Raw genomic sequence first — 26,829 nt, 5'->3', positions numbered from 1 at the left:
GCCTAGAAAGTGTGTGTCAAGTGGAAAATGGTTTGGACCCATGCTTTCTGGACACAGGACAAGCGAAAGTGTGGACGAGCCCTAAGGAGGAGGAAGTTGACAGCCGGGGTGGCCATCACTTGGTCCTTTTTAGTTTTTTAAGAAAAAGGTGAGTAAGGGGATGAGGACATGTTTTTTCCCCTCTCTCATAATACCAGAACCTTGGGCCTTTGGTCTTATCCCAGCCTTTAAAATAGGTAATTATAATGTTTAAAGTGAAAAAAAACCATTGGATGAGACATTGACTCATGTCTCCTTTGTCTTCTGTTGCAGCTTCACCCTGCTGGCAAGGAGCCACTGAGATCACCTCAGGTGACCATGCTTAACGGGGAGACAAGTTCCTCCTCAGCCAGGAATGTGGTCCGGAGCTCCAGCATCAGTGGAGAGATGTACAACATTGAGAAGAGTAACGCAGGCAACCCGGATTCAGCTAGCCTCTCATCCAATAAGAAGCGGCGATCCAGCCTGGGGGCAAAGATGGTGGCTATCGTGGGGCTGTCCCAATGGAGCAAGAGTACGATGCAGGTCAACCATCCTGGTAGGGAGGCTGTCAGGGATTTTTGTGTGTTGCGAGATACTAGGGGAAGGAGACTGGAATCAGCCTTCATAGACCTGAGAGTTACTAGCAGCCGGGGCTGCTAGTAATTGTAGTTCAAAACATCTAGAAGGCACCAAGTTGAGGAAGGCTGCTCAGCCAAGCCACTGAGTGACTGTAGATACCATTTGTTAAACAGGCCGATATGCATGTCAAATTGACAAGTACCGTGTTTCTCATATTTTAAGACATGTCTTATATTTTTTTTACTCAAGAAAATAAGCCTATGGCTTATTTTCGGGGGTGTCTTATTTTTTGCCGAGCCCCGACTGAGCGGGAACCAGCAAAGGCAGCAGCCCGCCGCCGGCATGGAGCTCCAACAGAGCGCGCGCTTTGCCGAGCTCCAAGCCGGCGGCGGGCTGCTGCTTTTGCCTGTAAACACGATTACAGCCTGAAACTCAAGACGACAGAGACCAAGGCGGAGGAGGAGGAAGAGCGCGGCTCCTTCCTTCCATCCACAGCCAGCTGCAACTTTACACTTCGCCGTCTTGCGGGCGTGTCCCCGCGGGCGGCCGAAGTTCCAGCAAGGCAGGAAGGCTGTGGAGCAACAGACGGCCAAAGCTGGGCAAGCGCCCGCCTCGCCCTGCCTTGCCTTGCCTTGCCTTGCCGAGGAAGGAGCGGGTGGCGCGTGCGCTAAGAAGTTTCTTTCCTCAGGCCTGAGCCAAGAAAGGAGGAGGAAGCAGCGAGCGACGGGGTCGCCGCCTGCGTCGGGGGCACTCTGTGTCCGCCACTCACAGGCAGCCGGTCCGCCGGGAGAAAGACGCCGCCTTCCCTTCTCAGAGGAGCGGCGAGGAGCCCCGGGGGCTGAGGCGCTCGCCACCTTCTCCTGTAGCCTCGGAGCAACTGCTTGGCGGCGGGGAGCATCCTCGCCATCTTGCCCTGCTTCTCCTCTCCCCGCTCAGGTCGAGCTGAGGGAGCCGAGGGGCGTCGGTGCGCGCAGCCGCCGCCTGCGCAAGAAGCGGCTGCTGGGCGCGCGGGGAAGGCGAGGTGAGGCGCCTGCAGCACCCGAGGAGCCCGTTGTGTGAGTGAGCAGCTCTCCGAGTGAGCAGCAGAGGGCGGGTTTAAAGGGGAAGGCGTTTCTGCCGCTCGTTGGGCTCTCCCCGCCTCCCCCCCTCACATTTGTTTTTGCCGACAAAAAGAAAAGAAAAACAGCAGCAACAGCCAAAAAGCAGCTCACGAACGAAAGCGCAAGAGCTGCAAAGTACTTTTCTGCCAATTGCCCTAACCACGCGCGAGAGACGCGCCCTTTGCCAGCTATGAGATCCATGTCTCTCCCCTGCACAGCCCGCCGCCGGCACGGAGCTCCAACAGAGCGCGTGCTTTGCCAAGCTCCAAGCCGGCGGCGGGCTGCTGCTTTTGCTGGTTCCCGCTCAGTCGGGGCTTGGCAAAGCGCGCGCTGCTGCCCTTGCCGGGTCCCGCTGGGTCGGGACTTGGCGCGGCGTGCCCTGCCATACCGTACCAGCATGTCTTATTTTCGGGGTATGCCTTATATTTCGCCAGGTCTTGAAAATCCTGCCATGCCTTATTTTTTAGGGATGCCTTAAAATATGAGAAACACGGTATCTGTGCCTAGAGAAGGAGCTACTCTTTCCTGATTTAAAAAAGTAACCACAACAAATGTTCTTGAGATACAGTTAGGTGCTTGGCAATTCCCTGAGTGGTGAGAAGTGCCAAGAGATTTGGAGGATTATGTTGTTGTTGTTGCTGCTGCTGTTGCTGTTGCAGCATCTAATTTATTTATATATATACCACCAGCAGGGAGGCAAACCTGTGCCCTCCAAGGTGGCATCCCAAGTTCCATCTAACTTCCTCCCCCACCAGTGGTAGAGCATCTGCTTTGCATGCAGAAGGACCTGGGTTCAATCCCTGTCACCCCACAGGTAGAGCTAGTAAAGAGTCCTGTCAGCATAAATAATACAGAGATAGATAGATAAATGGCCTGACTTGGTTTAAGGCCTCTTCCTACATCCATATGATGCTCCTTGCATCTTCTTCTGCAGAGTCAACTAACTCGCCTCTCTCGCTTACATGCACATTTTGCCCTTTCTTTTGCCTGTGGAATAGTTTCTCCTTGCAGAATTTCATGCCACTGCTCTCCCCAGCAGATAGCTTATGCTTTTTTTGCTTCAGCTCGGATGCGGGCTTCAGGGTCAGCTGCTGCTATCTGGCACCATGCTTGCTAAGCTGCTGCCTTGTCCTCAGGAGTTAGGAAGGGTTAGCACATAATGGACAGCTCACGCTGGCTCAGCCACCTGCCCCTTTTCGTCCCATCTCTCGCCAGAACAGTGATCAAATTATAATCATTTAATAAGGGGAAATCCCATTCCCGTCTGTCCTCTTTCTCTTCTGCCCTCTCTCTTTTTCTTGTAACCTCTAACATCGGATGGAAGAAATCCCCTCCAGTCATTGTATATAAATCACACACAAGGGTTCACAGTAGGATACCAAATGAGCCAAGTGGTTGAGCGACATCCCTAGGTTTCACAGCATGCCTCCCCAAAGGACTTTGGAGAAAGGCCCTGCCACACCCTCGCAAGCCAAAGAAAGTCTCACTCTGTTTTGCATGCAATCAGTGTGTTTATTCCTCTCTTTTTTAGGAAAAGGGAGTCTCTTTCATTGTAAGGGCCACACTTGCTTCTGGAAACCAGTGGTGGATGGGGCCAGAGGCATAAAGGAGAATAGCAATTAATGTAAACTAGCAAGTGGCTAACTTCTACATAGACTCCCACATTAATCTCTGTCCTCCATCCTAGGACTGGATATTTGCACAGAGGGACTGTGGGTTCCATTCATTTCTAGCCAAAACAAATTACAGGGCTCAGAATTCATTATTTCTAATGTATGTCTTCTGCACCAGGCTCTGGTCTTTAGATCTCAGGGTTCCAGTGAAAAACAAGTCTGAAGTCTCTTCTCTCATTTCATAAAACAGTATCTATCCACAGTTAAACACTTTAGAGCAGCCTTCCTCTACCTGGTGCTCTTTGGATGTTTTGTGCAACAACTCCCATCGGCTCCAGCTACTATGGCTTTTTCACACTGGCAAGAATCCTGGAAGTTGGGAGCTGCTCCTCTTCTTACCAATTGAGTTGAGTACCACCTGAATGGCTTAATTAAAAGGGGGAAGGGGTGCCTCCTCCATCATCTGTACAGAGGAATAAAGCAGAAGGGGCTAGGAGTCTGGTGCCCTTGTCAGTTAATCAAAATCATGTGATGGGGAGGGGCCTGCTTTACATGTCAAAGGTTGCAAGTTCAGTCCCAGGAAACCTGAAGAGCCACTGCTAATCAGTGTAATGCTAGCCTGGAAGGAACAATGATCTGAGTTGGTATATGCAAGCTTCCTATGTTCCTATGAGTGGCAAAGGTAACAAGTGCAAATTGAAACAGATACTAGAACTTGTTTTGGTTGGACCAAAGTCTGAGGAGATATAACAAAGGCATCACAGAATGGGTGGGTTTTGAGGGGGATTTGAAGGAAGAGCTAATGTGGTATAGTGGGTAAACTTGGATTGGAAAGCCTTGTGTTCAAATTCCTGCTGTTCAAATTGAAGCTCACTGAATGATCTTGGACTCTGTTTCTCAGCCTATTCTACCTTAAAGAGTTCATAGAGTCATAGAATCATAGAATCATAGAGTTGGAAGAGACCACAAGGGCCATCCAGTCCAACCCCCTGCCAAGCAGGAAACACCATCAAAGCATTCTTGACATATGCCTGTCAAGCCTCTGCTTAAAGACCTCCAAAGAAGGAGACTCCACCACACTCCTTGGTAGCAAATTCCACTGCCGAACAGCTCTTACTGTCAGGAAAGTTCTTCCTAATGTTTAGGTGGAATCTTCTTTCTTGTAGTTTGAATCCATTGCTCCGTGTCCGCTTCTCTGGAGCAGCAGAAAACAATCTTTCTCCCTCCTCCATATAACATCCTTTCATATATTTGAACATGGCTATCATATCACCCCTTAACCGTCTCTTCTCCAGGCTAAACATACCCAGCTCCCTAAGCCGTTCCTCATAAGGCATCATTTCCAGGCCTTTGACCATTTTGGTTGCCCTCTTCTGGACACGTTCCAGCTTGTCAGTATCCTTCTTGAACTGTGGTGCCCAGAACTGGACACAGTACTCCAGGTGAGGTCTGACCAGAGCAGAATACAGTGGTACTATTACTTCCCTAGATCTAGATGCTATACTCCTATTGATGCAGCCCAGGATTGCATTGGCTTTTTAAGCTGCTGCATCACACTGCTGGCTCATGTCAAGTTTGTGGTCTACCAGTTGCTGCTGCAAGAATAAAAAGGGGGCACTGAAGTCCTTAGAGAAGGGTTGTTGTAAAAACACATGCATCATAATTGAGCAGGAGATCAAAGCAGAGGGGAATATGTCTCAGTAGAGATGCATATTTTGCAAATAAGCAAAAAGGCTTTCATGCATTCAGCAATTGCATGCAAGTCATTTTTGTTATACAATTGCATTTTGAAACTTTAGGCTTTGAATAGCTACAAGGCAATGGGCGGTATCTTTTGTGACCTGTCCTTCTGCATTTGACATCATGAATTTTCAAAAGAGACCATCAAGTGGAACTGCTGAAGGGGTGTGGAAAATGCTCTTTCAGAAGAAAAGGGGCTTGTCAACTATTACAGCTTCAGGAAATTTTTATTTGCCTAAAATAGGTATTTGGGGGAAAGCCTGAAAAATAATAATATGAAGAGCCCATTATAATCTTGGCAGTTTTTCAAAGTCTCCCCTTTGCATTACTATAGTTCTGGTATTTGCTGGCATTTCATGGTTCAGCTGTGTTTTGAAAAGAAGGAGTTTATTTGGAGCTTTTAAAGACTTGCACATCTGAGATCTATCCAAAGGGTTGTAATTATCCACAGAATGGCTAAGAAAAGAAAGAGCAAAAATAAATAAGTTAAAAATGGTGAAGAACATAGCTCAGTAATGTGGAACCCCAAAGCAACATTCTCAAATTCTACTGAAGACGAAGAAATACTGCCAGTTTAGCTGGAGAAAAGCTGATGCAGAAGAGTTTTAGACATGAACAACAAATTCCAGTGCTCATTGCCCACCTGGAACAAGGAGCAGAGACACCAACCCAGGTTGACCTTTGGTGGTGTGAATCAAACTTTCCCAAATTGGTGCCATCCAGTTGTTTTAGCCTCTAGCCATGCTGGCTGAGGCTGATGGGAGATGGGGTCCAGGACAGCTGGAGGGGACCAAGCTGGGAAAAGGCCTCTTTCCCACAAAGGATTATTGTGCAGCAGGGGAATTTACTTATCAAACCATTTATATCAAGCACGGGGCACCTATGGCCCTCCAGATGTTTTTTCCTACAAGATCCATCATTCCTGACCATCGACCATGCTGGTTGGGACTGATGGGAGTTGGAGTCCACATGTTTCCCATGTCTGGTTTATATATTTGTTACAGGTAGGTAGCCGTGTTGGTCTGACGTAGTCGAAACAAAAAATAAAAAAAAAATCCATAGGTACCTATGACAAACTTAGTTGGTCTCTAAGGTGCTACTGGAATGAATTTTTTTTTTTGTTTATACTGTATATTGTCTTTTAACCTCTAAAGAACCTCCTGGACCAGTTTGCAAATTAAAAACAAACAAACAGTGAAATTAAACCAGAGCACATTAAACATGCCAATAAAAAGCAAATCTAAAAAAAGAAGAAGTATGTGTTAAAATAAGTCAGAAGCTTAGTGAAAAAAAGCTCATATTTCCACCTAAGAATCGTTTTTTTGAGTGCCATTCTTATGTCCCTTGCATGTGTGTGGGGAAAGGGTAGCAGTTCTACAGAGAATGTGGAACCGCTAAAACTTGCTTCATGAACAATCAAATATCTCTTGGTGGTAAGACATAGAACACAGCCTCCAAAGGTTTATACAGGATGAGGTAGTCCTTCAAATACCTGGTCCCTAGACGTTCCATTTTTCAAAGGAAAAACCCATCTGCCTACTTTTTGAGAAGCATGATCTCACAATAGGTGGGGATCTCTTTTCCAGATTTTGGAATGCAATACTCATCAAGGGTTGAGCACTAACACCTTCTAGCTCCTGGAAGTGGGGACAGAGAAACAATTTGAACGTGGCAGAGATGATCACAGTGATAGAGAGATTGAGGGAGGTGGGGGTGGGGGAGAGAGAGAGATAGCACTGAGAGTTTTTGTCTAGAGTTGGCTGATGAAGAAGCAGCTGTGGGTGTTGTGGCCTTCCCTGGGAATCTGGCAGATTTCCTGCCTTCTGGAGAGTATCTGTTTCCAATAAGCCCAGCTTGAATATTTGTAATTAAAACATATGTTATAAAAATGTCAATAGATCACTGTCCTAATCCATAGGCAAGTGAACTCTGCAGCGATGCCCCTGAACTCCTCGCTGTTCAGGGAAATAAGGAACCAAGTGGCAATACAGTATATAAAGATGCCCAAGCATCTCTGCTTACAGAATGAGTACAGAATTCTGGCCCATTAAGCATTCTCCTGAATCCAATGGCTTTGCCGATATCCTAGCAGCCACCTGGAAAAGGTCAGAAGCTTAGAGCTGAGCTGATGTCCCTTGGTGCTCAGTATTGTATTATTACATCTTATGTCCCCTGCTCTAGATGAGCTGCACAGCCTCTGGGGCAAAGAAGTGAGACATAATTCAGTTTCTGTTGTGCTTGCAACCCTCCTATACTCTGAAGCTGCTGGATTAGTATGGGCCAAGGGTGCTGGCGGTTTGTATGGCATAGGTGCCCACGTACAGGGAACTGGACCAGACAGGAAAGCAGCAATTTGGAGTTTCTACCCTCTTGAGTGTTGAGCAGAAAACTAGAAGCATCTGTGCCTTTCCTTCCCCTCCCCCTCCCCTGTCAATCACATCCAATGGGAGAGGCGTTACAAATCAGTAACACTTTACCTTGCTGTCCATGGTGCTGAACTTTTATAAGTAGGGGGTGCATGTCTTCTGAGATATAGAGTTGTAATCAACAAAGTTCTATTCTGAGTAGACCCACTGAAATTAATGGGTCTAAGTTAGGCATCTTCCTTTATTTCAATGAGTCTACTCTGAGTAAGCCTAGCAACGAATACAAACTATAGTGCAAGTGTGGGGAACCTTTGATCCCCCAGATGTTACTGAACTACAGCTCCCACTAGCCCCAGAAAGCATGGTCAGTGGTCAGGGATGTCGGGACTTGTCATTCAGGAGCATCCGGGGGGCCAAAGGTTCCCCACACTTGCTGCAATGTTCTGGATTTAGCCCAGAATCTGGAACTGCTCCTGCTCTGTTCACATACAAGTCATTTTCAGAAAAGTTCAGTTCTGACTCTATTTATTCTCCCACCCTGCAAATCTTGAATCCAGGCTAACTGTGGCATGAAGGAAGGGGGGTGGGGAAAGAAGCACAGAGGTTCAGCTGTAAATTAGTGTCAATGCAAATGGGGTTAATTAATCCTTGCCATGGATTTGCCCACACTGTGTTCTGATCATGAAGCAAAATAGAATGGGGGGTGGCAGGACTTTTATCCTCCATGACTCATTAGGAAATAGCTCTCTTATGCCAAGTCAGACCATTGATCCACCTAGCTCTGGTACGGTCTACCCTCTAGACTTTGGGCTATAACTCCTATCATCCCTAGCCATTGCCCATGCTGGTTAGGGCTGATGGGAGCTGTGGTCCAAGACACCTAGATGACACCAGGTTTGGGCAGCTTGCTTCATTCTAACTGGCAACTCAATCTAGCTGCAGTTCCCTCTCAGGACCAGCAGCACTGGTGGACCAGGAAACCAGTGTGTGATTCCACAGGGCTCCTCTGAAGGCAGCCCTGTTTAGGGAGGCTTTTAATGTTTAATAGATTATTTTATTTCAATTTTCTGTTGGAAGCCACCTAGAGTGGCTGGGGAAACCCATCCAGATGGGTGGGGTATAAATAATAAATTATTATTATTGTTATTATTATTATTTATTATAGTTAGAGGGAGCCTGAGAGCATCATACTAGGAAGGGGATCCTGTCCAGGGACTGATTGTGTCATTTGGTTCTTCAGAACACTCACTGGAGATTTCTTGGCATTTGGGGTGTTTAAGCCTCATTTTTTACTCCTGCATGTCATGGTCTGGAGTTTGTGGGTGCATCTGTGGGGTTGATTTCTTGATCTATGTAGGAATGGGGTACCTGTATGCTCTTGGGTTCCAACTCCTACCACCCCCATCTAGCACAGCTAATAGTTGAGAATGATGGGAGTTGTAGTTCAGCAACATTTGGAGGTTTGCAGATACCCCATCCCTGATCTAGGGAGACTTGGCATGCCAACATTCCCGGGGATGGTTCAGCTTCCCACTGCTGGCATTCCTTCCGCTGGTGAGCAACTCCTGGAGGGAGGGAGGTGCATTCATGAGCAGCTGGTAGTCAGGCCATGCTCTGTGGGGATGAATCACAGTCAACTGCCATGTCAGATCAGGCCACTGGCCCATCTCATTTTCCTTCCCATGACAGGCTTACGCTTCAGAAGAAAGAAAGCAGCCGGCCTCCACGTTCTGCTCCTTCCTCCCACAATGCTGTTTGCAGTGGTACTGGATGTGGGTGGGTGGTGGACTCCAGCAGATTCTCTCCTGACCTTTAAATCAGTTGACTTACGTCCTGCAATGGTCGAGTTTAAATTCTCCCAGAAATGCCTCTTGAGTGACTGCAAACCAAATTGTCTGGTAACCGTGTATGAGAGAGATGTATAAAGATGGGAATGAGGGGGCTCTCCAGTCTAGCGCAAAGATTCATAGATGCTTGCTATTAACACAATAAGTTATTCTGTTGTACAAAAGGAATCCTTTTCTCTGGGTTTCTAAATAGTTAAGTATTTGATGGAGAACAACAGGCTTTTCATACTGGGCATTTTGTACTGCTCCTTGACTAAAGAGCCACATTAGAAAGTATCCTAGAACCAAAGAATCATAGAATTGCAGAGTTGGAAGGGAACCTGAGGGTCATCTAGTCCAACCCTCTGTTGTGCAGGAATATCAACTAAAGTATCCAAGACAGATGGCCATCCAACCTTTGCTTAAAAACCTCACCTTAGGGAGTCCATTCCACTGTCAAAACCAGAAAGTTCTCCCTGATGTTTAGCTGGAATCTACTTTCTTGTAACTTGAATTCCTGCTCTCCAGAGCAGGAGAAAACAAGTTTGTTCCATCTTCCATGTGACAGCCCTTTATATATTTGAAGATTGCTATGATACCTCCTCAATGTCTCCTCTTATCCAGGCTAAACATACCCAACTCCCTCAACCATTCCTCATAAGGCTTTGTTTCCAGACCCTTGGTCATCTTAGTCACCCTCCTCTCCACACTTTCCAGACTGTCAACATCCTTCTTAAATTGTTGCACCCAGAAATGGACACAGGACTCCGGGTGTGGTCCGACCAAGGCAGAATAGAGTGGTATGATCTGAACACGATACTTACTTGATGCAGCCAAGAATAGCCTTAGCTTTTTTTGCTGCTGCATCACACATTTTGAGTGATGCAATATAGCTAGGGGAACTAAGGTCAGTTTTGATTAGCAGGGGCTAACACTTTCCTTCCCCAACCTGGAACCCTCCAGATGTTTTGGGCTACAATTTCCATCAACCTAAGCCAGCACAGTCAGCGGTCATGGATTATTGGAGTCATTGTCCAAACATCTGTAGGATGGGGATGACTGATTGCCGTATGAGAACAGATTTGTGTAAAATTTGCATATGCAAATTATTTATATAGTTGGAAATTTAGGAACAATACAATTTAAATGAAAATCCAGTGCACCACCCCATAGTGGGGAAGGCTGTGACCTGGGGGCCTCATGTGCTTGCTGGCAATGCACTAACAGTTGATGTACAGTTTCAAGGTTCCTTCTCTTCTGTCTCTGGTACTTTATCTTGAAACAGGACACGTTCAAATAGAGAACTGTCCTCTTTAGTGCAAGACGTATGGCCACCCTAAGCCCATCTCTGGTTCCACTTTGTCCTTTCTTCCAGGTCTGCACCTCCCATAAGGGCCTGGCGCTATGATTTATGCCAGACTCCCCCTGGGGAACAGCCTGCTGAAGGATGCTGGCACAGACAGATTAGTATTAGTGAGTGAAAGAGAGAGCACAAGCCTGCTCTGGGAGGAAGGAAGGTACTGGGGAGGGGGCTGACAAGGAGAGGAAGGGTTGTCATGGCAACTCTGTGAGTGATTGTGTGAAGTGCTGATTAGGACAGAAATTAGGGGGCCAAAAGGAGCCTGGATAGTCTTGCTCAATGGTGCACACAACGTCTCTTGCTTCTGTTCTGAAAATTATCCTTATCTACACCAGCCTCCTTCATTCCCTCTCTAGGGGTGCCATGTTTTAAAGCAGGCTGTGCTCCTGCATCTATAAGAGAAATTTAGCAGCTTTGCTTTGCTGTCCAACTGCCCACACCTCAGTCTGTGGCAGCATGGTCATGAGTCAACACCAGCTGGCTTCTGAATCACATCTGCCTTGGTGTGAGGCAGTCATGTGGATGGCCCTGCATCAGGCAACACGGCACCCAAGCCTTAGAGCCTAAGGTTGAAGGTAAAGGGTAAAGGGAACCCTGACCATTAGGTCCAGTTGTGACCGACTCTGGGGTTGCGCCGGTCATCTTGCTTTATTGGCCGAGGGAGCCGGCGTACAGCTTCCGGGTCATGTGGCCAGCATGACCAAGCCGCTTCTGGCAAACCAGAGCAGTGCACGGAAACGCCATTTACCTTCCCACTGGAGTGGTACCTATTTATCTACTCGCACTTTGGCATGCTTTTGAACTGCTAGGTTGGCAGGAGCTGGGACAGAGCAACGGGAGCTCACTCCGTCGCAGGGATTCGAAGCGCCAACCTTCTGATCAACAAGCCCTAGACTCTGTGGTTTAACCCACAGCACCCTGTTTGCCTTGCCTTTTATTTGTTGGTTGGCTTGTTTTAGTAATTACATTTGCATCCCGCCCTTCCTTCCATGGGAGCCCAGGGTGGCTAATACGAAAGTGGTAAAATAAAAACAATTTTAAAAGTGTAAAACAGTCACATCCCCTCATAGTTAAAAATTTTGAGGTTGCCAGAAATAGTCTTTCAGCTAAAAGATGCATGGGAAAGCAGAAACATTAAAATTCCACCTGAAAGCCAATAATGGAGAGAGACACCTCACCAAAGGGCATTCTGCAAAGAGCTGCTACCAAGAAGGCCCTGTAATGGGCAGTGGCAGCACCTCCAGCAGGGCCTCCCGTGTTGCTTGTAGGGCCTGAGATGGTTGGTATTGAGGGGAGGCACTCTTTTAGGTACGTACTTAGGCAGGCATCCCCAAACTTTGGCCCTCCATATGTTTTGGACTACAATTCCCATCTTCCCCAACCACTGGTCCTGTTAGCTAGGGATCATGGGAGTTGTAGGCCAAAACATCTGGAGGGCCACAGTTTGGGGATGCCTGTACTTAGGTCTCAAGTCATTTAGGGCTTTGCACGTCAGTACTGAAACCTTGAAGTGGGCCCTTATAAAGCAGGAGCTGTGTGCTCTTCCAATCCTGCCTCTTCTCCACACCACCCTTCCCTCTGCTTTCCATCCCTTCCTGCAGCAGGTCAAAGGCTGCTGCAGATGGAAGTAGAGAAGGACAAAAGAGCTAAGGGGAGAAATGGGCATGAGCCTCCAAACAGGTTCTTTTGTCTTTAGGATTGCCACCTGACCAGGGAAAAACCAGCCTGCTCTGTTCCTATGCTTTTAACTGATGCTTGATAAATAGTTCAAAGTGCTGCAATTTTGGTGGCTAGTTCAGAAGTTGGAAAACTAGGGCCTTGCATTGTTTGAATTTGACGTTAAGTTGGATTTAGCATCTAGGCCAGGGAGAACAAACCTTTATCAGTCTAAGGTTCCCTCATTTGCAACCTCCAAGGGGCCATAGGAAGAAATGGTCAAAGAAACAGTGAGGAGTATACTGTACAAAGAGTTATATTCCAGCCAAACAAAACTCACCAAGGTCTACAAACACTAGGACTGACATATATTGAAGAGCAAAAAGAGGACAGCCCAAGCTGCTGCCAGCCTGAGCTAGGAAAAGAGGTGTGGGGGCTGCCACACCTCTTTCCTCTTTCCTTGACTTGGGCTGGCAGTGGCTGCAGCATGCAGAGCAGCCTGAGCCACCCAAGCCCAAGCCCAAACCCCCCTCCAAAACCCAGCCATTTCATTAAAAATGTAAACATCCGCCCAGATATGCATATTGGCCCCCCAAAAGAGGAAATGTCTGGGTTTTCCCGGACGTATGGCAACCCTAACAAACACATCATTCAGGCAAATGAGAAGCGATCATCATCATCATCATCATCATGTTCAAGGACATTCTAGCCAGCCAAAAAACATCCAAGGAGGGCATGAAGCAGGGCTAGTGAAGTGTGTGGCCTGGGGAGGGAAATGAGGGCTAGTTAGGGAGGATTTGAGGGTTGCATTTGGCCCCCAGGCTTCAGGTTCCCCACTCCTGATCTAGACCAAATTGCTATCTCTGCTGGGTAGGGTTAAACAGAATTTTAGCCAAAAACATCTGGAAGACACCAGGATGGAGAAGGTTAGATGCTGCCTTGCCACCAAAGACCTAGAGGAGGGAGACGTATTTTCAGTAAGATGGGCTCACTTTCCTCTTTGTTTGGCTCCGAGACACGCAGAAGTGCCTGAGTTTGGAGCTGGAAGGGTTTAAAAATAGCTCTTTTATTTTGGATTCTCCAGAGGCCTGGCAGGAGGCTTGTCCGTGTGAGGCTTCATTGCACAATCTGTGACAGCCTCAACGAGTTGCTCTTGAGTCCCCAAATATTGTGAGTGGTGCTGGTAGCTCAGTGAGGAGGAGGCTACTAAAGTGTGGAAAAAAGTAGTACAATCTCTTGCACAGAGGCAAGCCTTTTTGATAGGGCTGGGCAAGTTTCTTGGGCTCAGTATGTGAATTGACTCACATAAAATGAGCTGCTTTGGGATTTCTTTGGATCGATCTTTAATAGCTTGGGTCTATTCTGGAGACTCCCAAGTTTTGTCACACTCCTTATGAGATCATTGCAGATATGGCCAGCTCTGGAAAGCTTTTCTCCTCCACCACCCAAATCCATGGCTATATCTGGGTGCACAGCACATGCTTTGCTTGCAGAAAGTCCTGGGCTCAATCCCCAGCATCCCTAGGGTGGGCTGAGAAAAATGCTTTCTGAAACCCCAGAGAGCCACTGACACTCAGCATAGGAAGATGGAGTATTGGTCTGGCTTAGTATAAGGCTGCAGGTTCCTTTGCAAGCAGGGCCACCGTGTTCATTTAGGTGAACTAAGCTGCCTAGGGCGCCAAAATGGAGGGGGCGCTGGCCAGCCTGCCCGCTGCCACCGGTGCTGCCTGTGGCTGACTCCACTGTGCCTGTCACCTGTTGAGCGGCTTCAGGCAGCTACCCTGAGGTGTGCGCGTGCCTCCGGAGAGGGGCCTGAAGCCGCTCAACAGCTGACAGCTGCAGTGGAGGCGCCCCAGGCTCCCGCTCCCGCTCCCCGCGCGATGCTCCGGAGGTGTGCGGGGAGCACGAGCCTGGGGCTGCCTCCTCCGCGCCTGTTACTGTTGAACAGCTTCAGGCCGCTATCCCAAGGCGTGCACGTGCCTCCGGAGAGCAGCCTGAAGCCGCTCAATAGCTGACAGCCACAGTGGAGGCACCCCAGGCTCCCGCTCCCCGCGTGATGCTCCGGAGGCGCGCGGGGATTGTGAGCCTGGGGCCACCTTGCCGCACCTCTCGGCTGTTTTATTTTTATTTTTTCTACTTTTTAATTTCTTTTTCTATTTTCTATTTCTATTTTTTCTATTTTCTATTTTTATTTTGTCTATTTTCTATTTTTATTTATTTATTTATTTATTTATTTTATTAATTGGGGGGGGGCGTCAGAAGGTGATCTCGCCTAGGGCGCAAAAAACCCTAGTACCGGCCCTGTTTGTAAGTCCTCTCTTTCCATTGTCCCTGTTTCTCAGAAATGATAAGGGGTGCTGATCTGGCAGTGGCACCACTGCGGGTACAAAAGGCTCCTGGGTCCTGAATAGCTTTTGGTAGCCTTATCCTCCATGAATTTGTTTAAAACTTTTGTGCCATCTTAATACAAGTTGAATATCAACTACCTCAGATATGCTGATGACACAACCTTGATGGCAGAAAGTGAGGAGGAATTAAAGAACCTTTTAATGAGAATGAAAGAGGAGAGCGCAAAATATGGTCTGAAGCTCAACATCAAAAAAACTAAGATCATGGCCACTGGTCCCATCACCTCCTGGCAAATAGAAGGGGAAGAAATGGAGGCAGTGGGAGATTTTACTTTCTTGGGTTCCATGATCACTGCAGATGGTGACAGCAGTCACGAAATTAAAAGACTCCTGCTTCTTGGGAGAAAAGCAATGACAAACCTAGACAGCATCTTAAAAAGCAGAGACATCACCTTGCCGACAAAGGTCTGTATAGTTAAAGCTATGGTTTTCCCAGTAGTGATGAGTGATGAGTAGTAGTGAGAGCTGGAGCATAAAGAAGGCTGATTGCCAAAGAATTGAGGCTTTTGAATTGTGGTGCTGGAGGAGACTCTTGAGAGTCCCATGGACTGCAAGAAGATCAAATATATCCATTCTGAAGGAAATCAGCCCTGAGTGCTCACTGGAAGGACAGATCCTGAAGCTGAGGCTCCAATACTTTGGCCACCTCATGAGAATAGAAGACTCCCTGGAAAAGACCCTGATGCTGGGAAAGATTGAGGGCACAAGGAGAAGGGGACGACAAAGGATGAGATGGTTGGACAGTGTTCTTGAAGCTATGAACATGAGTCTGACCAAACTGCGGGAGGCAGTGGAAGACAGGAGTTCCTGGCATGCTCTGGTCCTTGGGTCCATGGGGTCATGAAGAGTTGGACACGACTAAACGACTAAACAACAACAATACAAGTTGGTGGCCATCACTACATCCTGTGGGAGAGAACACAGTTTAACTATGTGCTGTAAGAAGAAGAAAATATACCTCTTTGCCTGTCCTGAACCTTCCAATGCTCAGCTTTGTTTCATGGCCCCAGCTGAGTTCTAGCATAATGAGACTGTGCATGTGCAGGATCTTGTTTTTCATTCTGAGCCAGCAAAGAATTTGGAGGACAAATGCAGCTCACTTCATCATACACCCAAGCATTTTGAGCTTGCTCCAGAGGGCAATGTTAAGTATTTCATCACTGAAAGATCAACTGAGCACATTAAAGGCCTTTTGAGCATTTAAAAATAAAATAAAAAATATTGGTTGTGAATAATTTATCAAAGGGCCAGGGACTGGCAATGCAGGGATCAGAAATCTGTTGTAGGGAGTGCACAGTGTGAATCTGCTTTGATCTCATCTGCTTTCAAGTATTCGCAAGCGATGTCACCCTTGATTCTCCCCTTCCAGAGCCTGGGGGTCTGCAAGTCAGGGACCGTTTCTAAGTGGTTAATCTTGTCCGCTCTACTGTTCCTATCTGAGGGAAAGGTCAGTTGTAAAGGGCAGGTAAACAGCATAGCTGAAGCTCAAAGCGGAGTGTTGCTTTGGTGAGCCATCAGGAGGGAAAATTCACTCTCTTGTAACTCTGTAACTCTCTGAGAATTACAGCTTGGCCACAGGGGATGGGGTGGGCAACACACTAATGGAGACTGATTTGCTCCTCCAGGTTAATTGCTGTGGATTCCGAGGTTTGCTAGCTGTCTGATTTCAGTTGTGGTTGTGCAGTAGAATTATCAACTTTTTTGTTTTAACTTAGGACAAAGTGCCATGTTTCGAAAATTCTCCCCAGACTGCCTTTGAAATCCTGGTAATGTCCGGACATATGGCAGCCCTATTTTAACTATAGCCCACCCTTGTACATTTTACAGTACCTTGAGCAGTAGACGAATTGGAGGTGTTTCTCTCCCCGTTCTGAAAAGCATCACTTGCTAACACCTAAAGCACAAGCACAGATCAGATGCTTCTTTTCTGTTGGCAGTCCTCCCCTCTCCCCACTATGGTGGTGCAGAACATGAACTGTGAACCAGGAAATCCCTGAGTGAATATTAACCTCGGCAATGAATTCACTTGCTAGCCTTCGACATGAGATTGTCCCACACGTGTGTAACTAGCCTCTGACCCACCAAGATGAAGGCAGCCTATTGGGGGGATCAACATTTTTGCTCCCTCCTTGGGACACCACAGACCATGGAGTTGTGACTGAGTTGTGCGGGTGGGCTGTGTACAACTTGGTGGTCACTGATTCTGCAAACCTGCCCCATTTTTCAGCCTGAGTTTACCATGCCTCAGTCTGCAACGTGGGATGGGGGATACGATCATGCTAAAATATAAACAGATTGTCAAAATCTGTTTATAAACTGACAGGTGATGGGAAAGGAAATGTCTAACTTAGTGTGCTAGACATTCTGTTACAGTATGCAAAACTATACTATATAACACATATTCATTTTATACCAGTTTAGTGGTTTCCCCCAGATAAGTCTGGGAGTTGTCATTTGATGAGAATTCTTTGTTTTTTAGCTCCTCCCCCAGACTTTCCCTGTTTTTTTTGGGGGGGGGGTTAATAAGCATTAACTAAGTTTAAGTCTGTATTGGATGTTAATGATGTTGTAATTTTTAAATAGAAAGGCAGGGTATAAATGTTTAATTAATAAATAACATTGTGGCATAGATGCACCCAAAGAGCAATCCTCAATAATTTGATGGACCTTAGGGTGTCTTGAAACCAATTATAACCAAACCATGGGCACTTTTTAAGTCTCTGAAATCTACCGTCCCCTGTCCCCCTCCCCCTTCTTTCAGATGGTGGGCCAAAAAAGCTTCGTAGTAACATCCGCAGAAGTACGGAGACTGGCATTGCTGTGGAGATGAGGAACAGGGTCACTCGGCAAGGCAGTCAGGAGTCAACTGATGGAAGCACCAATAGTAACAGCTCCGATGGCACGTAAGGCCCAGTGGCAGTGAAGGCCACTTTTCTCTATAGGGCAGGTGTCCCACAACTTTTTGTAAACGGCTTTCAGGTTTTACAATCAAGCGGTATATAAATTTTATGAAATAAAATAAACATAAATAAGCATAAGCACAGGAGAGACAGATTACGCAGTCATTCCCCAGTGGCTTGGTTTTTTCTTTTAGTGATCTGCTGTTGGTGGCTCATAAATGGGACAAAGGCACAAGAGGAACAGGAAGCATGATGCCCTGGCGCTTCCTGTTCCCCCACTCCTCTGGATTTTCAAAAACACATTGCCTCTCCTCAACAGAAGCTTCTTCAAGAGAAGTGAATGAAACATGAGATAGTTGGCTTGTCTTTTCCCGCTTTGCTTCACCATCATGCCTGAAACCACCCTGTGGCATGAGGAAGAAATGAATGAAGGTGCAAATGAGGAAATGACTCACATGCCCTACCCTGCCAGGCTTTATCTGAAGGCAGGGGGTGCATTTCTTCTGAGGAAGATATAAACATACTCTGTCCTCACACAGGAGACCCCTTTGTTCCTCATGGAAAAGATGTGCATTTTCCAGACCTAGTGTTAAAGGTTGACATGGTTGAGGGCCCATACCCATTGACAAGAGCCCTCTTAGCCAGCTCCTCTTTCCCATCACAACTTGCTTGTTCACCCATCTCTCAGACAGGATGAGCAGGTAAAGAACCATGGTGGGGAGATGGAAACAGAATTGTTGCCACAGCCTGCTTGGCTCTGTCTGTCAACCAGTCAGGTGGTAGCATTGATGAGACAGGGGAGCAGTAGCTGCTGGCAACAGTGGCAGTGAGGGGAGTAGGGTCCCATTGATGGCATCTTGCCCAAGACTTGGAGCTGGCACTGCATCTTTTCCATTAGACAAAGGGATGCAGGGATAACAGTAAATCTCGTTTCTGCATCTTCTCTCTTTTCACCTCTCAAATGGCCAGTGTAGCACCTGCTCACTGTGTTTCCACACTGCCATTTCTCTCCCCTCACTCCCTCACTCTGTTGTCCTTTCCTTCAGGTTTATTTTCCCCACAACCAGGCTGGGAGCTGAAAGCCAGTTCAGCGACTTCCTAGATGGGCTGGGGCCAGCGCAAATCGTAGGACGGCAGACGCTTGCTACTCCGCCAATGGGTGAGTTAACCAGTTCTAGGCACTCAGTGCCAAAAGGTCACCTGAACACCCACCTCCTTTGGATTTTGTGCAGTTTGCATGCTATCAATGTCATCTTTCGTTGAGCCGGCATGGCACAGGGGCGAATTCCTGTTGAGCTCTTCTCAGACTGAGCAGAATGGTGCTGTTCCTCTGGCCCATTGTTGAGTTTTGATGTGGGAATCATAGGTTCAAATCCTCACAGAGCTATGAAGCTCTTCAGATACCCTGTTCCCCAGAAAATAAGACATACCCATAAAATAAGTAGCAGGATTTCTAAGCATTTGCACAATATAAGCCATACCCTGAAAATAAGACATAGTGATAGGCGCAGTTCTGGAGGGCGCCAAGGAAGAGGCGAGGCTGGACGCATAATAAAAAAATAAGACATCCCCTGAAAATAAGCCATAGGGTGTCTTCTTGAGGAAAAATAAATACAAGACAGTGTCTTATTTTGGGGAAAACACGGTAGCTTAAACAGGGGTGGCAAATGCATGGCCCATCTGATGTTGCTGGTCTCCAGCTCCCCCCCCCTCCAGCAACATGGCTGACGGGGATGATAGGAGTTGTAGTCCAGCAACAACTGGAGGGTCACAAGTCCCCATCCCTGCTTTAAGTAGTTCTTATTAGAAACAATCAAAGAAGGCCAGGAAAGGGTGTCAAGAAAGAGCCACAAACCCCCTTTGCGTTGTTGTTAAGAGGGGATCTGTGATTGCCTTGTGTTGCTTACGTTGCTATTATGAGGTATAACAAAATGCTCTATAAATACACTTGTTGTTTTGTGATTGAGGTGTGAACCTTGAATCTTTTCACTCCAGTACTTAATTTTGAAAATGGAGGTTTTCTGGGAGATTCAACCATCCCTGCTTGAACGCCTGCCTTTTAAAATTCCTCTCATCTTTTTATATGAGAGTAGGATGTGGTTGTTAAGCAGTGTGGAAAAGTCTATCTGCGCATGTTCAGAGGTACTTCTATATCCTTTTTCCCTCATGTTCCAAGCCTGAGCTCTGGCTCAGAATAAGGACCACTTCCCCCAATACTGTTCTGTTCAAGATCCTGTTCTCATTTCCTATCAGCTCCATGTGCCACTGTTACAACAATTCCTTTGAGCATACTGTTCAATATACAGTAAAGCAACTGTGAAAATGCACTGTTGGCACAACAGTAGTTTTCTTAAAAGGAAGGCTCCTTCTGTTTTTCTGTTTCTTGTGCTCCTTTTATATTTTTGTTTTCTTTCTGTGCTGCTTTATTTTATTTTATTTCAATTTGCCTTTCCAGCCTGAAAACTGTGCCCTCTGGTGGTAAGATATGAGATAACAGATAGCTCATTCTTCTCTTCTACAAATAAGACATATCATAAAGGAGTCCTCTCCTTTTGCACTCCCAGCAATGGAGAACCCAGTTTCTTTTTTGCCCTCTGCTGGTTAAAAACAGGAATGATGGACATAGACAATTGTCCTAGGGCTGTATTCACATGAACAGGCAAGACAATTTTGCTTTGTGCTGTTCACACATTACATGTGGGATAAGCAAGGCTTTTTCAGCTGGAACTCGCTGGAACTCAGTTCCAGCACCTCTCAGGGGGGGCACCATTGCTGTTATAAGAGAACAAGGGAGGTGTTCATGGTGAGTTCTGGAACCTTTTTTTTAGAAAAATAGCACTGGGGACAAATGTGCACAGAGAGCAGCAGGCTGTGCTTTTAGCTCCACCCTTGATGTCACATTTGGTTCCCCCCCCCTTGTGATTAGGGCTCTGCGTAATCAGAATACCAGCACAATCAGATGTCCTGGTGTAAAGATCCCCCACTCATTAGCAGTTGCTCATACACTGAACTTCCTCCTTGCAGAACTGTGGCCCACATGTGGGGGATGGGGCAGGGAGATTCAATGTTGGGGCAGCGTTTAATGCATGGCCCTGCTTCCTACACATGTATTCCCTATACACAGGTCAAGTGTGAATAGGGCTCCAGTCTCAACATAAGGGCAGGACAAGACCATGCAATTCTGTCTATACAGCACTGAATTGTCCTCCTTGGTGGCTTTCTGAAGAGGGTCATAGCTCAGTTGTAGAGCATCTGCTTTACATGCAGAAGGTCCCAGGTTCAGTTGCTATCGTCTGCAGGTAGGACAATGGGAGATCCTGGAAAGCCTCTTCCAGTCAGTGTATAACAGTGGCGAGGAACCTATGGCCCACTAGATGCTGTTGGATTACAAGTCCCATCATCCCTGATGGCTAGAAATGGATGGGAGTCCAGCAACCTCTGGAGAGCAACAGCTTCCCTGACAGTGCTGTAAGCAGTTCTGAACTCAAGGAACCAAGGAACTAAGTTAGCAGATGCCAGATTACCAGGTTTCTAAGCTGCCCTGCCTGTTCAAAAGCATCCTGGCAAGGGAATGCATCCTGGTGAGGGCCAATTTTGGTAAACCCTTTGCACTGATGGGGGAAAAATGTTTTCACCTGGTGAACCCTGCTTCCATTTTATATTGTTTTGTTTCAATATTGTTGTTTTATTATAGGGTTCTGATGCGTCCGGATTTTTGAACACCCCTTTAGCAGTGTTGGCTCGTGTTCATTGGGACTGGTAGGGCAGAAGGTGGGTGGGCGGGGGGAAGGGGGAGCCAATGTCAGGGAAAGCCAGCTACTTCTGGTTTCGTTCCCATCCTCCTGCCTGCTGAGTTCTAAAAGGCAAAACTGAGATGGAGGAGGAGGAAGCTGACAGCCAGGGCTGGTTTTGAGTAAGAGGCATGCAGGGTAGGAGCAGGCTGAGGTTGGTGGGACAGCACCCCATTTGCCTTTAGAGACCACCCTCCGCTGCCCTTTAATCTGTATCCAATCCATGGCGTCACAGTATTCCAAATGTGGATATGCTACAGAAATGTCAAGGTGGCATAAAGCAGGTTGCAGAGATCCTACATGACCAGCACAGGATTGTGAATATGTTCCCATGCTGACTCCTCTGCCTTCTTCTAGGTGATGTCCACATTGGAATGGTTGACAGGAATGGACAGCTGGAGGTAGAAGTAATAGAGGCCCGGGGACTCAGTCCAAAGCTAGGATCCAAGTCCATTCCTGGTGAGTAGCCACATCAGAGAAGGCTATATGGATAGAAAATATCACAGATGACAACCGGCATGGAGCAATTGGATGTGGTTTGGGGAAAACAGATTAGTGGACTAAATTTGGTCCATGGACCAGAGGTATCCCATGGAGGAGTTAATTGAGTTGTTTCTAGTTGTTTACTTGCTTCAGAGTGACCTAGTCATTATACATCCCCTGCCTCCTTTAGAAGTACAGTGGTACCTCTACTTACGAATTTAATGCGTTCCGAACTCACATTCGTAAGTCGAAAAAGTTTGTAAGTCAAATCCCATAGGAATGCATTGGGAGAAAAAATTCGTAAGTCGAAGGAACCCTATCTAAAAATTCGTAAGTAGAAAAAATCCTATCTAAACCACATCCAAGATGGCGGACGGAGCTCCATTCGTAAGTAGAGTTATTCGTAAGTAGAGGTACCACAATATAAAGAATATGTAATATGGGGTTCATGTTTGTAGAGAGGCAACTAGGAATTAATATATTCAGGTCTTCCTTTTGTGGAAAAAGTACAGGGAAAACTGGGCCTTTTCCAGTAACTCCTTCCTCACTTTGTTTTTCCTTCCAAGAGTTTTACCATCATTAGTCTCACCACGACACCCAATTCCCTCTAACATATTTTTTTTAACTCTGAACACACAAATTATTATTATAAATAGTCTGAGTTAGTAAGAGTGCTAATAAATGCTTAACATTTAATTAATTCATGAGATGTTTTCATAAAGTGCTATTTGATTATACCTTTGTTGCCTAAATATCTGGCAGGTCCTTTTTAATCCTGCCCCAGCTTCTACCTTTTTCTTTACCAGAAGGCTACATTTTATCTGAGTTTCCCTGCCACAGGATAGTTTTGTTTAACCATAAGGGCAAATGAAAGTGCCTTAATGTAAGAATAAAGTCTCCCCTCAACCCCTATCCCCCAAGCCCCCCAGAAACCTCAAAAGTGTTTCATCTGCTAGACCGCCTCAAAAAGCAGCCCCGAGACATAGCTGCCGTTATAACAGGCCATTCATGTTTCTCTCTCTCTCTCTCTGCCAATGCAGCCACCTACATCAAGGTTTATCTGCTAGAAAATGGCGCTTGCTTGGCCAAGAAGAAAACAAAGACTGCCAAAAAGACCTGTGACCCGCTCTACCAGCAGGCCCTACTCTTTGACGAGGGCCCTCAGGGAAAAGTGCTACAGGTGATTGCTTTCCTCCTCTTTAAAGGGTAAGAGGACCACTACCGCAGCTCATCTTCCCTCGGACAGAAAATGCCCTGGTGGTACATGAGGGAAAGAATATTCTAGAAGCTTTTATAAGAGGGCAACCCATTGGGGCTGAGGTGAAAGTTTCTGCTGAGGTAAAATGCCCTGATTATGGGAAGGGGCTCGGTAGGTCTGTGTGGGCGTGTGGGAAGCAATAAAAAAGCCAGGCTGGTGTAGTGGGTAGAATATTGGACTAGGACCTGGGAGACCAGGGTTCAAATCCCCACTCAGCCGTGAAGCTTACTGGGGCCAGACCTTGGGATAGTCACTGCTTCACAGGGGGGTTGTGGGGATTAAATGAGGAGCGGGGAGAAGTGTGTATGCTAAAACCGCAAGGCAAAGGATTTGCTTCGGCAAAGCCCCAGCTTTAGACAAGAGTGAAAACACGTAAGGCATGTTCAGGCATTTGCAAATGCTCAAAGTGAATTAGCATTGCCTCAGTCCCTTATCTTTCCCAGAGGTCTGCTTTCTCAGGGTCCCCCAAGGCAAGTGGAAGCTCCTTACAGATCTTCCCCACACAACAGTGGGGGAAATGGGAGGGACATACAAGGACTGACAGCCGCTGTTCAGGGTTTCAGGGAAGGAACATTTCCAGCTCTACCTGGAGAAGTTGGGGATTGAGCCTGGAACCTTCTTGGTTGCAAGGTAGATGCTCTAGCATTGAACTACGGTCCTTCTTGCATAAAGCAGCCCTTTGGTTGACTCTGTAGGGAGGGATAAAAAGGGATATAGTTTCTGAATGTCAGCAAGTTAAAGGCAATGGAGCTCAGGATTGCTGACTGTATACAAATTATTATTATTATTATTATTATTATTATTATTATTATTAGGGGCCATGCATGTACTATTCTGTTTCCTGCTTTCCTGTGTGTACAAATGTCCAGAATCCAGTTCAGATATAAAGAAATTAGAGGTGTCATTTTAGATTTCATATGGGGTCAAGGAGCTGATCTTAAAAGCCTGCTCTTCAATATATTCAAAATAGATTGCAGACAGAATAGGAAAGGAGAGTCGCATTGAGGGCTGATTCATACCTTTTGCCCCTGTGCTTTCTAGGCACAGGTTGTGCTTTAAAGTGCTGTGTCCTCCTCTTTAAAGCTGAATAAGAACAAATAGAAATTTGGTTTTTTGTGGATTGCTGTTTGCTCTGATTCAGCAGTAAAGAGTGGGCTTTCATGGGGAAAGCACCAGAACCCAACAAGAACACCGCTTGGACATGGTGCTTTAAAGTATACACCTGTGCCTGGAAATGCGCCATAAAAGGAAGTCTAGATAAACCCAAAGACAATATGTTTGTGGTTACATTTTTATACTTCATAGTTGGCATAGTAATGTTAACCACAAAGGTCAAACAGTTGCACATATATTCCCCATTTTGGAACACAGGGATTTAATTGTTTATTTATGTACAGTATAGAATTTACAAGTTTACCTTTTGATGGGAACATCCTCAAGGTTGGCTAGCAGCTTACAAAAATCAGTACAAAAAAATAGAAAATATATTTGGTACGCATGTCTAATATACTCACAATGCATGTCTGCTCATAAATAGGGATTTTTCTCATTTTACAAAATTCAGTAGTAGTAGTAGTAGAAGAAGAAATAAATAAATAAATAAATAAAACTATGCTGCCCATCTGACTGGGTTGCCTGACCCAGCCACTCTGGGTGGCTCCCAGAAGAATACTAAAAACCCATTTCTGCAGGAGTGTGTAATTCATACACACATAAGTGCATTTTATGCATGCTTCCCTTAATATACACTTTTTTTTGGTCACAAAATCTGGAGAAGTGCTTATTTCAAAGGGCAGTTATGTTTTGATTTGCATATTGTTTCTGGAACTTCAGATTAGGTAGTAACCTAACCAAATGTCTCCCTAGTCAGTTCCACTGAACTCATTGGGACTTACTCCCAGGTAAGTCAGTATAGGATTGCACAGCTTAAACTGCTTTTGCTGCAATCCCTCTTCATGCTTGCCTAGGAATAAATCCCATTGAATGGTGTGACTCACTCAGAGTGAAGATGGATAGGACTGTCCTTTGGATTATTTTGTCACTCAATGGCTGTATTGCACCTCACAGTAAACCATGGTGAATGGTTTGTCACGATGCACAGCTCACTCCCACTTTGCTCTGCTAGGGAGAAGGAGCAAGAAAACACAGTCCTTGGCTTAGTATTACATCTGAAGCAGGGTTCAAACAAGCCAAGATCTGAAGCTAATGTTTGTTCTTGGCTTACCAATCATGGGTTGTTTGGAGCGAAACAAATCACAATCCCTGGTTCAAAGGCAGTGCTTCTGGGGGAGACCTTCATGTTCTCGGTGAAGCACTAATCATGGTTTAGGATGGTGTGCGAATGCACCCAATGTGTAGAACTAGGGAGTTGGCTAGAAACATAGGGGCTCCTAAGGATTAATCATGTGGTCTGAAAAAGCAGAAGGCAAACAGATTCCTCCCCAACTTCCCTAAGTGGCATATCTGGTAGGCATCCTCCTTACTTTTTACTCCCCATAGTGAAGTTCTGCTGGCAGTTCAACTTCTCCTTCTCCTTCATTTTAGGTGATTGTTTGGGGAGATTATGGGCGCATGGACCATAAGTGCTTCATGGGAATGGCCCAGATTGTTCTAGAAGAGCTGGACCTGTCCAGTGTGGTGACCGGTTGGTACAAGCTCTTTCCCACCTCCTCGCTGGCGGACTCCACCATCGGACCCCTTACGCGACGTCTCTCCCAGTCCTCTCTAGAGAGTTCAATAAGCCCTTCTTGCCCTTAAGGATGGACTGGGAGGAAAGGAGAAAAGCAAAGGAGGAGACACCCTGCTCTGCCACAAATTTGGTAGCATGGTTTGTAAATGTCCCATGTCTTTCCCTCCCATCACCCTTCCTTCTACTTCTTCACAGAGGGAAGACTGTTACCAACGATTTTAGGCGTTCCCTCACTCACCCTACAGGTATGCGATTATAGGAAGAGATAATTCCAGAATGTGGTGGGGGAGGAATTAAAAGGAGATGGGGGGGAGGAGGAGGAAAGGAACATGTGATAAAAGACAAGTCATGTGACTGGCTCTCCATTTTCAAGACTGTTGCATCACTTTCAAAGAAATTGCCTTTGAAAAGGAGTCACCCATTTCTCACATCTCTAATGCATTTTGGGGGACACATCTCCAACCTGACTCAGTTAATCCCATTGCAAGTAGCATGTTAATTGAATATGTTTCTTTCCTGCTCCATATTGTTTCATTTCCATATCTTTCATTTCCATATCTTTGAAGGAGAAAGTAGAGCTTTTCTCATTTTTGTTTCGAAAAAAAAGAAAAAAGAAAGACTGATTGACTGAAATCAAACACTATTCAGCTTTTAAAAAAGGAATGTAGCATCTTCAGACATTATGTAGCCTGCCATGTGCTCACAAATCTCTCTGCAATATATGGGTAGACAGTTTTCCTCCTGGATTTCTGGATGCAAGCCTTGGAAATGTTGAGCAAGCAACCAGGGTTTTGTTTGTCTTGCATCTAAAGGGTGATTCTGCCAAGGTTGTGAGGTGGGGGGAAAGCTATAAATGGTGCATTTGACATGACTGTTAAGTTTGAGGCATATTAAGGTTCCTGTTTTGCTTTCTCATCTTATGAACAATTTAATTTGTTTCTCCTACTCCAACCAAGGCATTAGCCTTTGGGCATAATCCAATCTCTCATCCAAGCCCCACTGGAATAGTGGGGCTTGTGCAAGAGCCCAGTAGTGCTGT

At 46.2% G+C, this 26,829-nt stretch overlaps 1 protein-coding gene across 1 annotated transcript; it reads left to right on the top strand.

The window, feature by feature from the left end:
* Positions 1-314: 314 nt before the first annotated feature.
* Positions 315-26,245, top strand: RIMS3 (regulating synaptic membrane exocytosis 3). The gene is made up of 6 exons (XM_035121201.2): positions 315-577; positions 17,431-17,572; positions 18,616-18,728; positions 21,718-21,819; positions 22,884-23,023; positions 25,646-26,245. Exons 1-6 carry the CDS (start codon positions 358-360, stop codon positions 25,856-25,858), a joined length of 930 nt encoding a protein of 309 aa, XP_034977092.2. The 5' UTR covers positions 315-357; the 3' UTR covers positions 25,859-26,245.
* Positions 26,246-26,829: the final 584 nt, after the last annotated feature.

The sequence above is a fragment of the Zootoca vivipara genome, chromosome 6, assembly GCF_963506605.1.
Source record: "Zootoca vivipara chromosome 6, rZooViv1.1, whole genome shotgun sequence".
NCBI lineage: Eukaryota > Metazoa > Chordata > Lepidosauria > Squamata > Lacertidae > Zootoca > Zootoca vivipara.
Note: the sequence above shows the minus strand (reverse complement) of the source record. Positions and strands in the feature narration are given on the sequence as shown.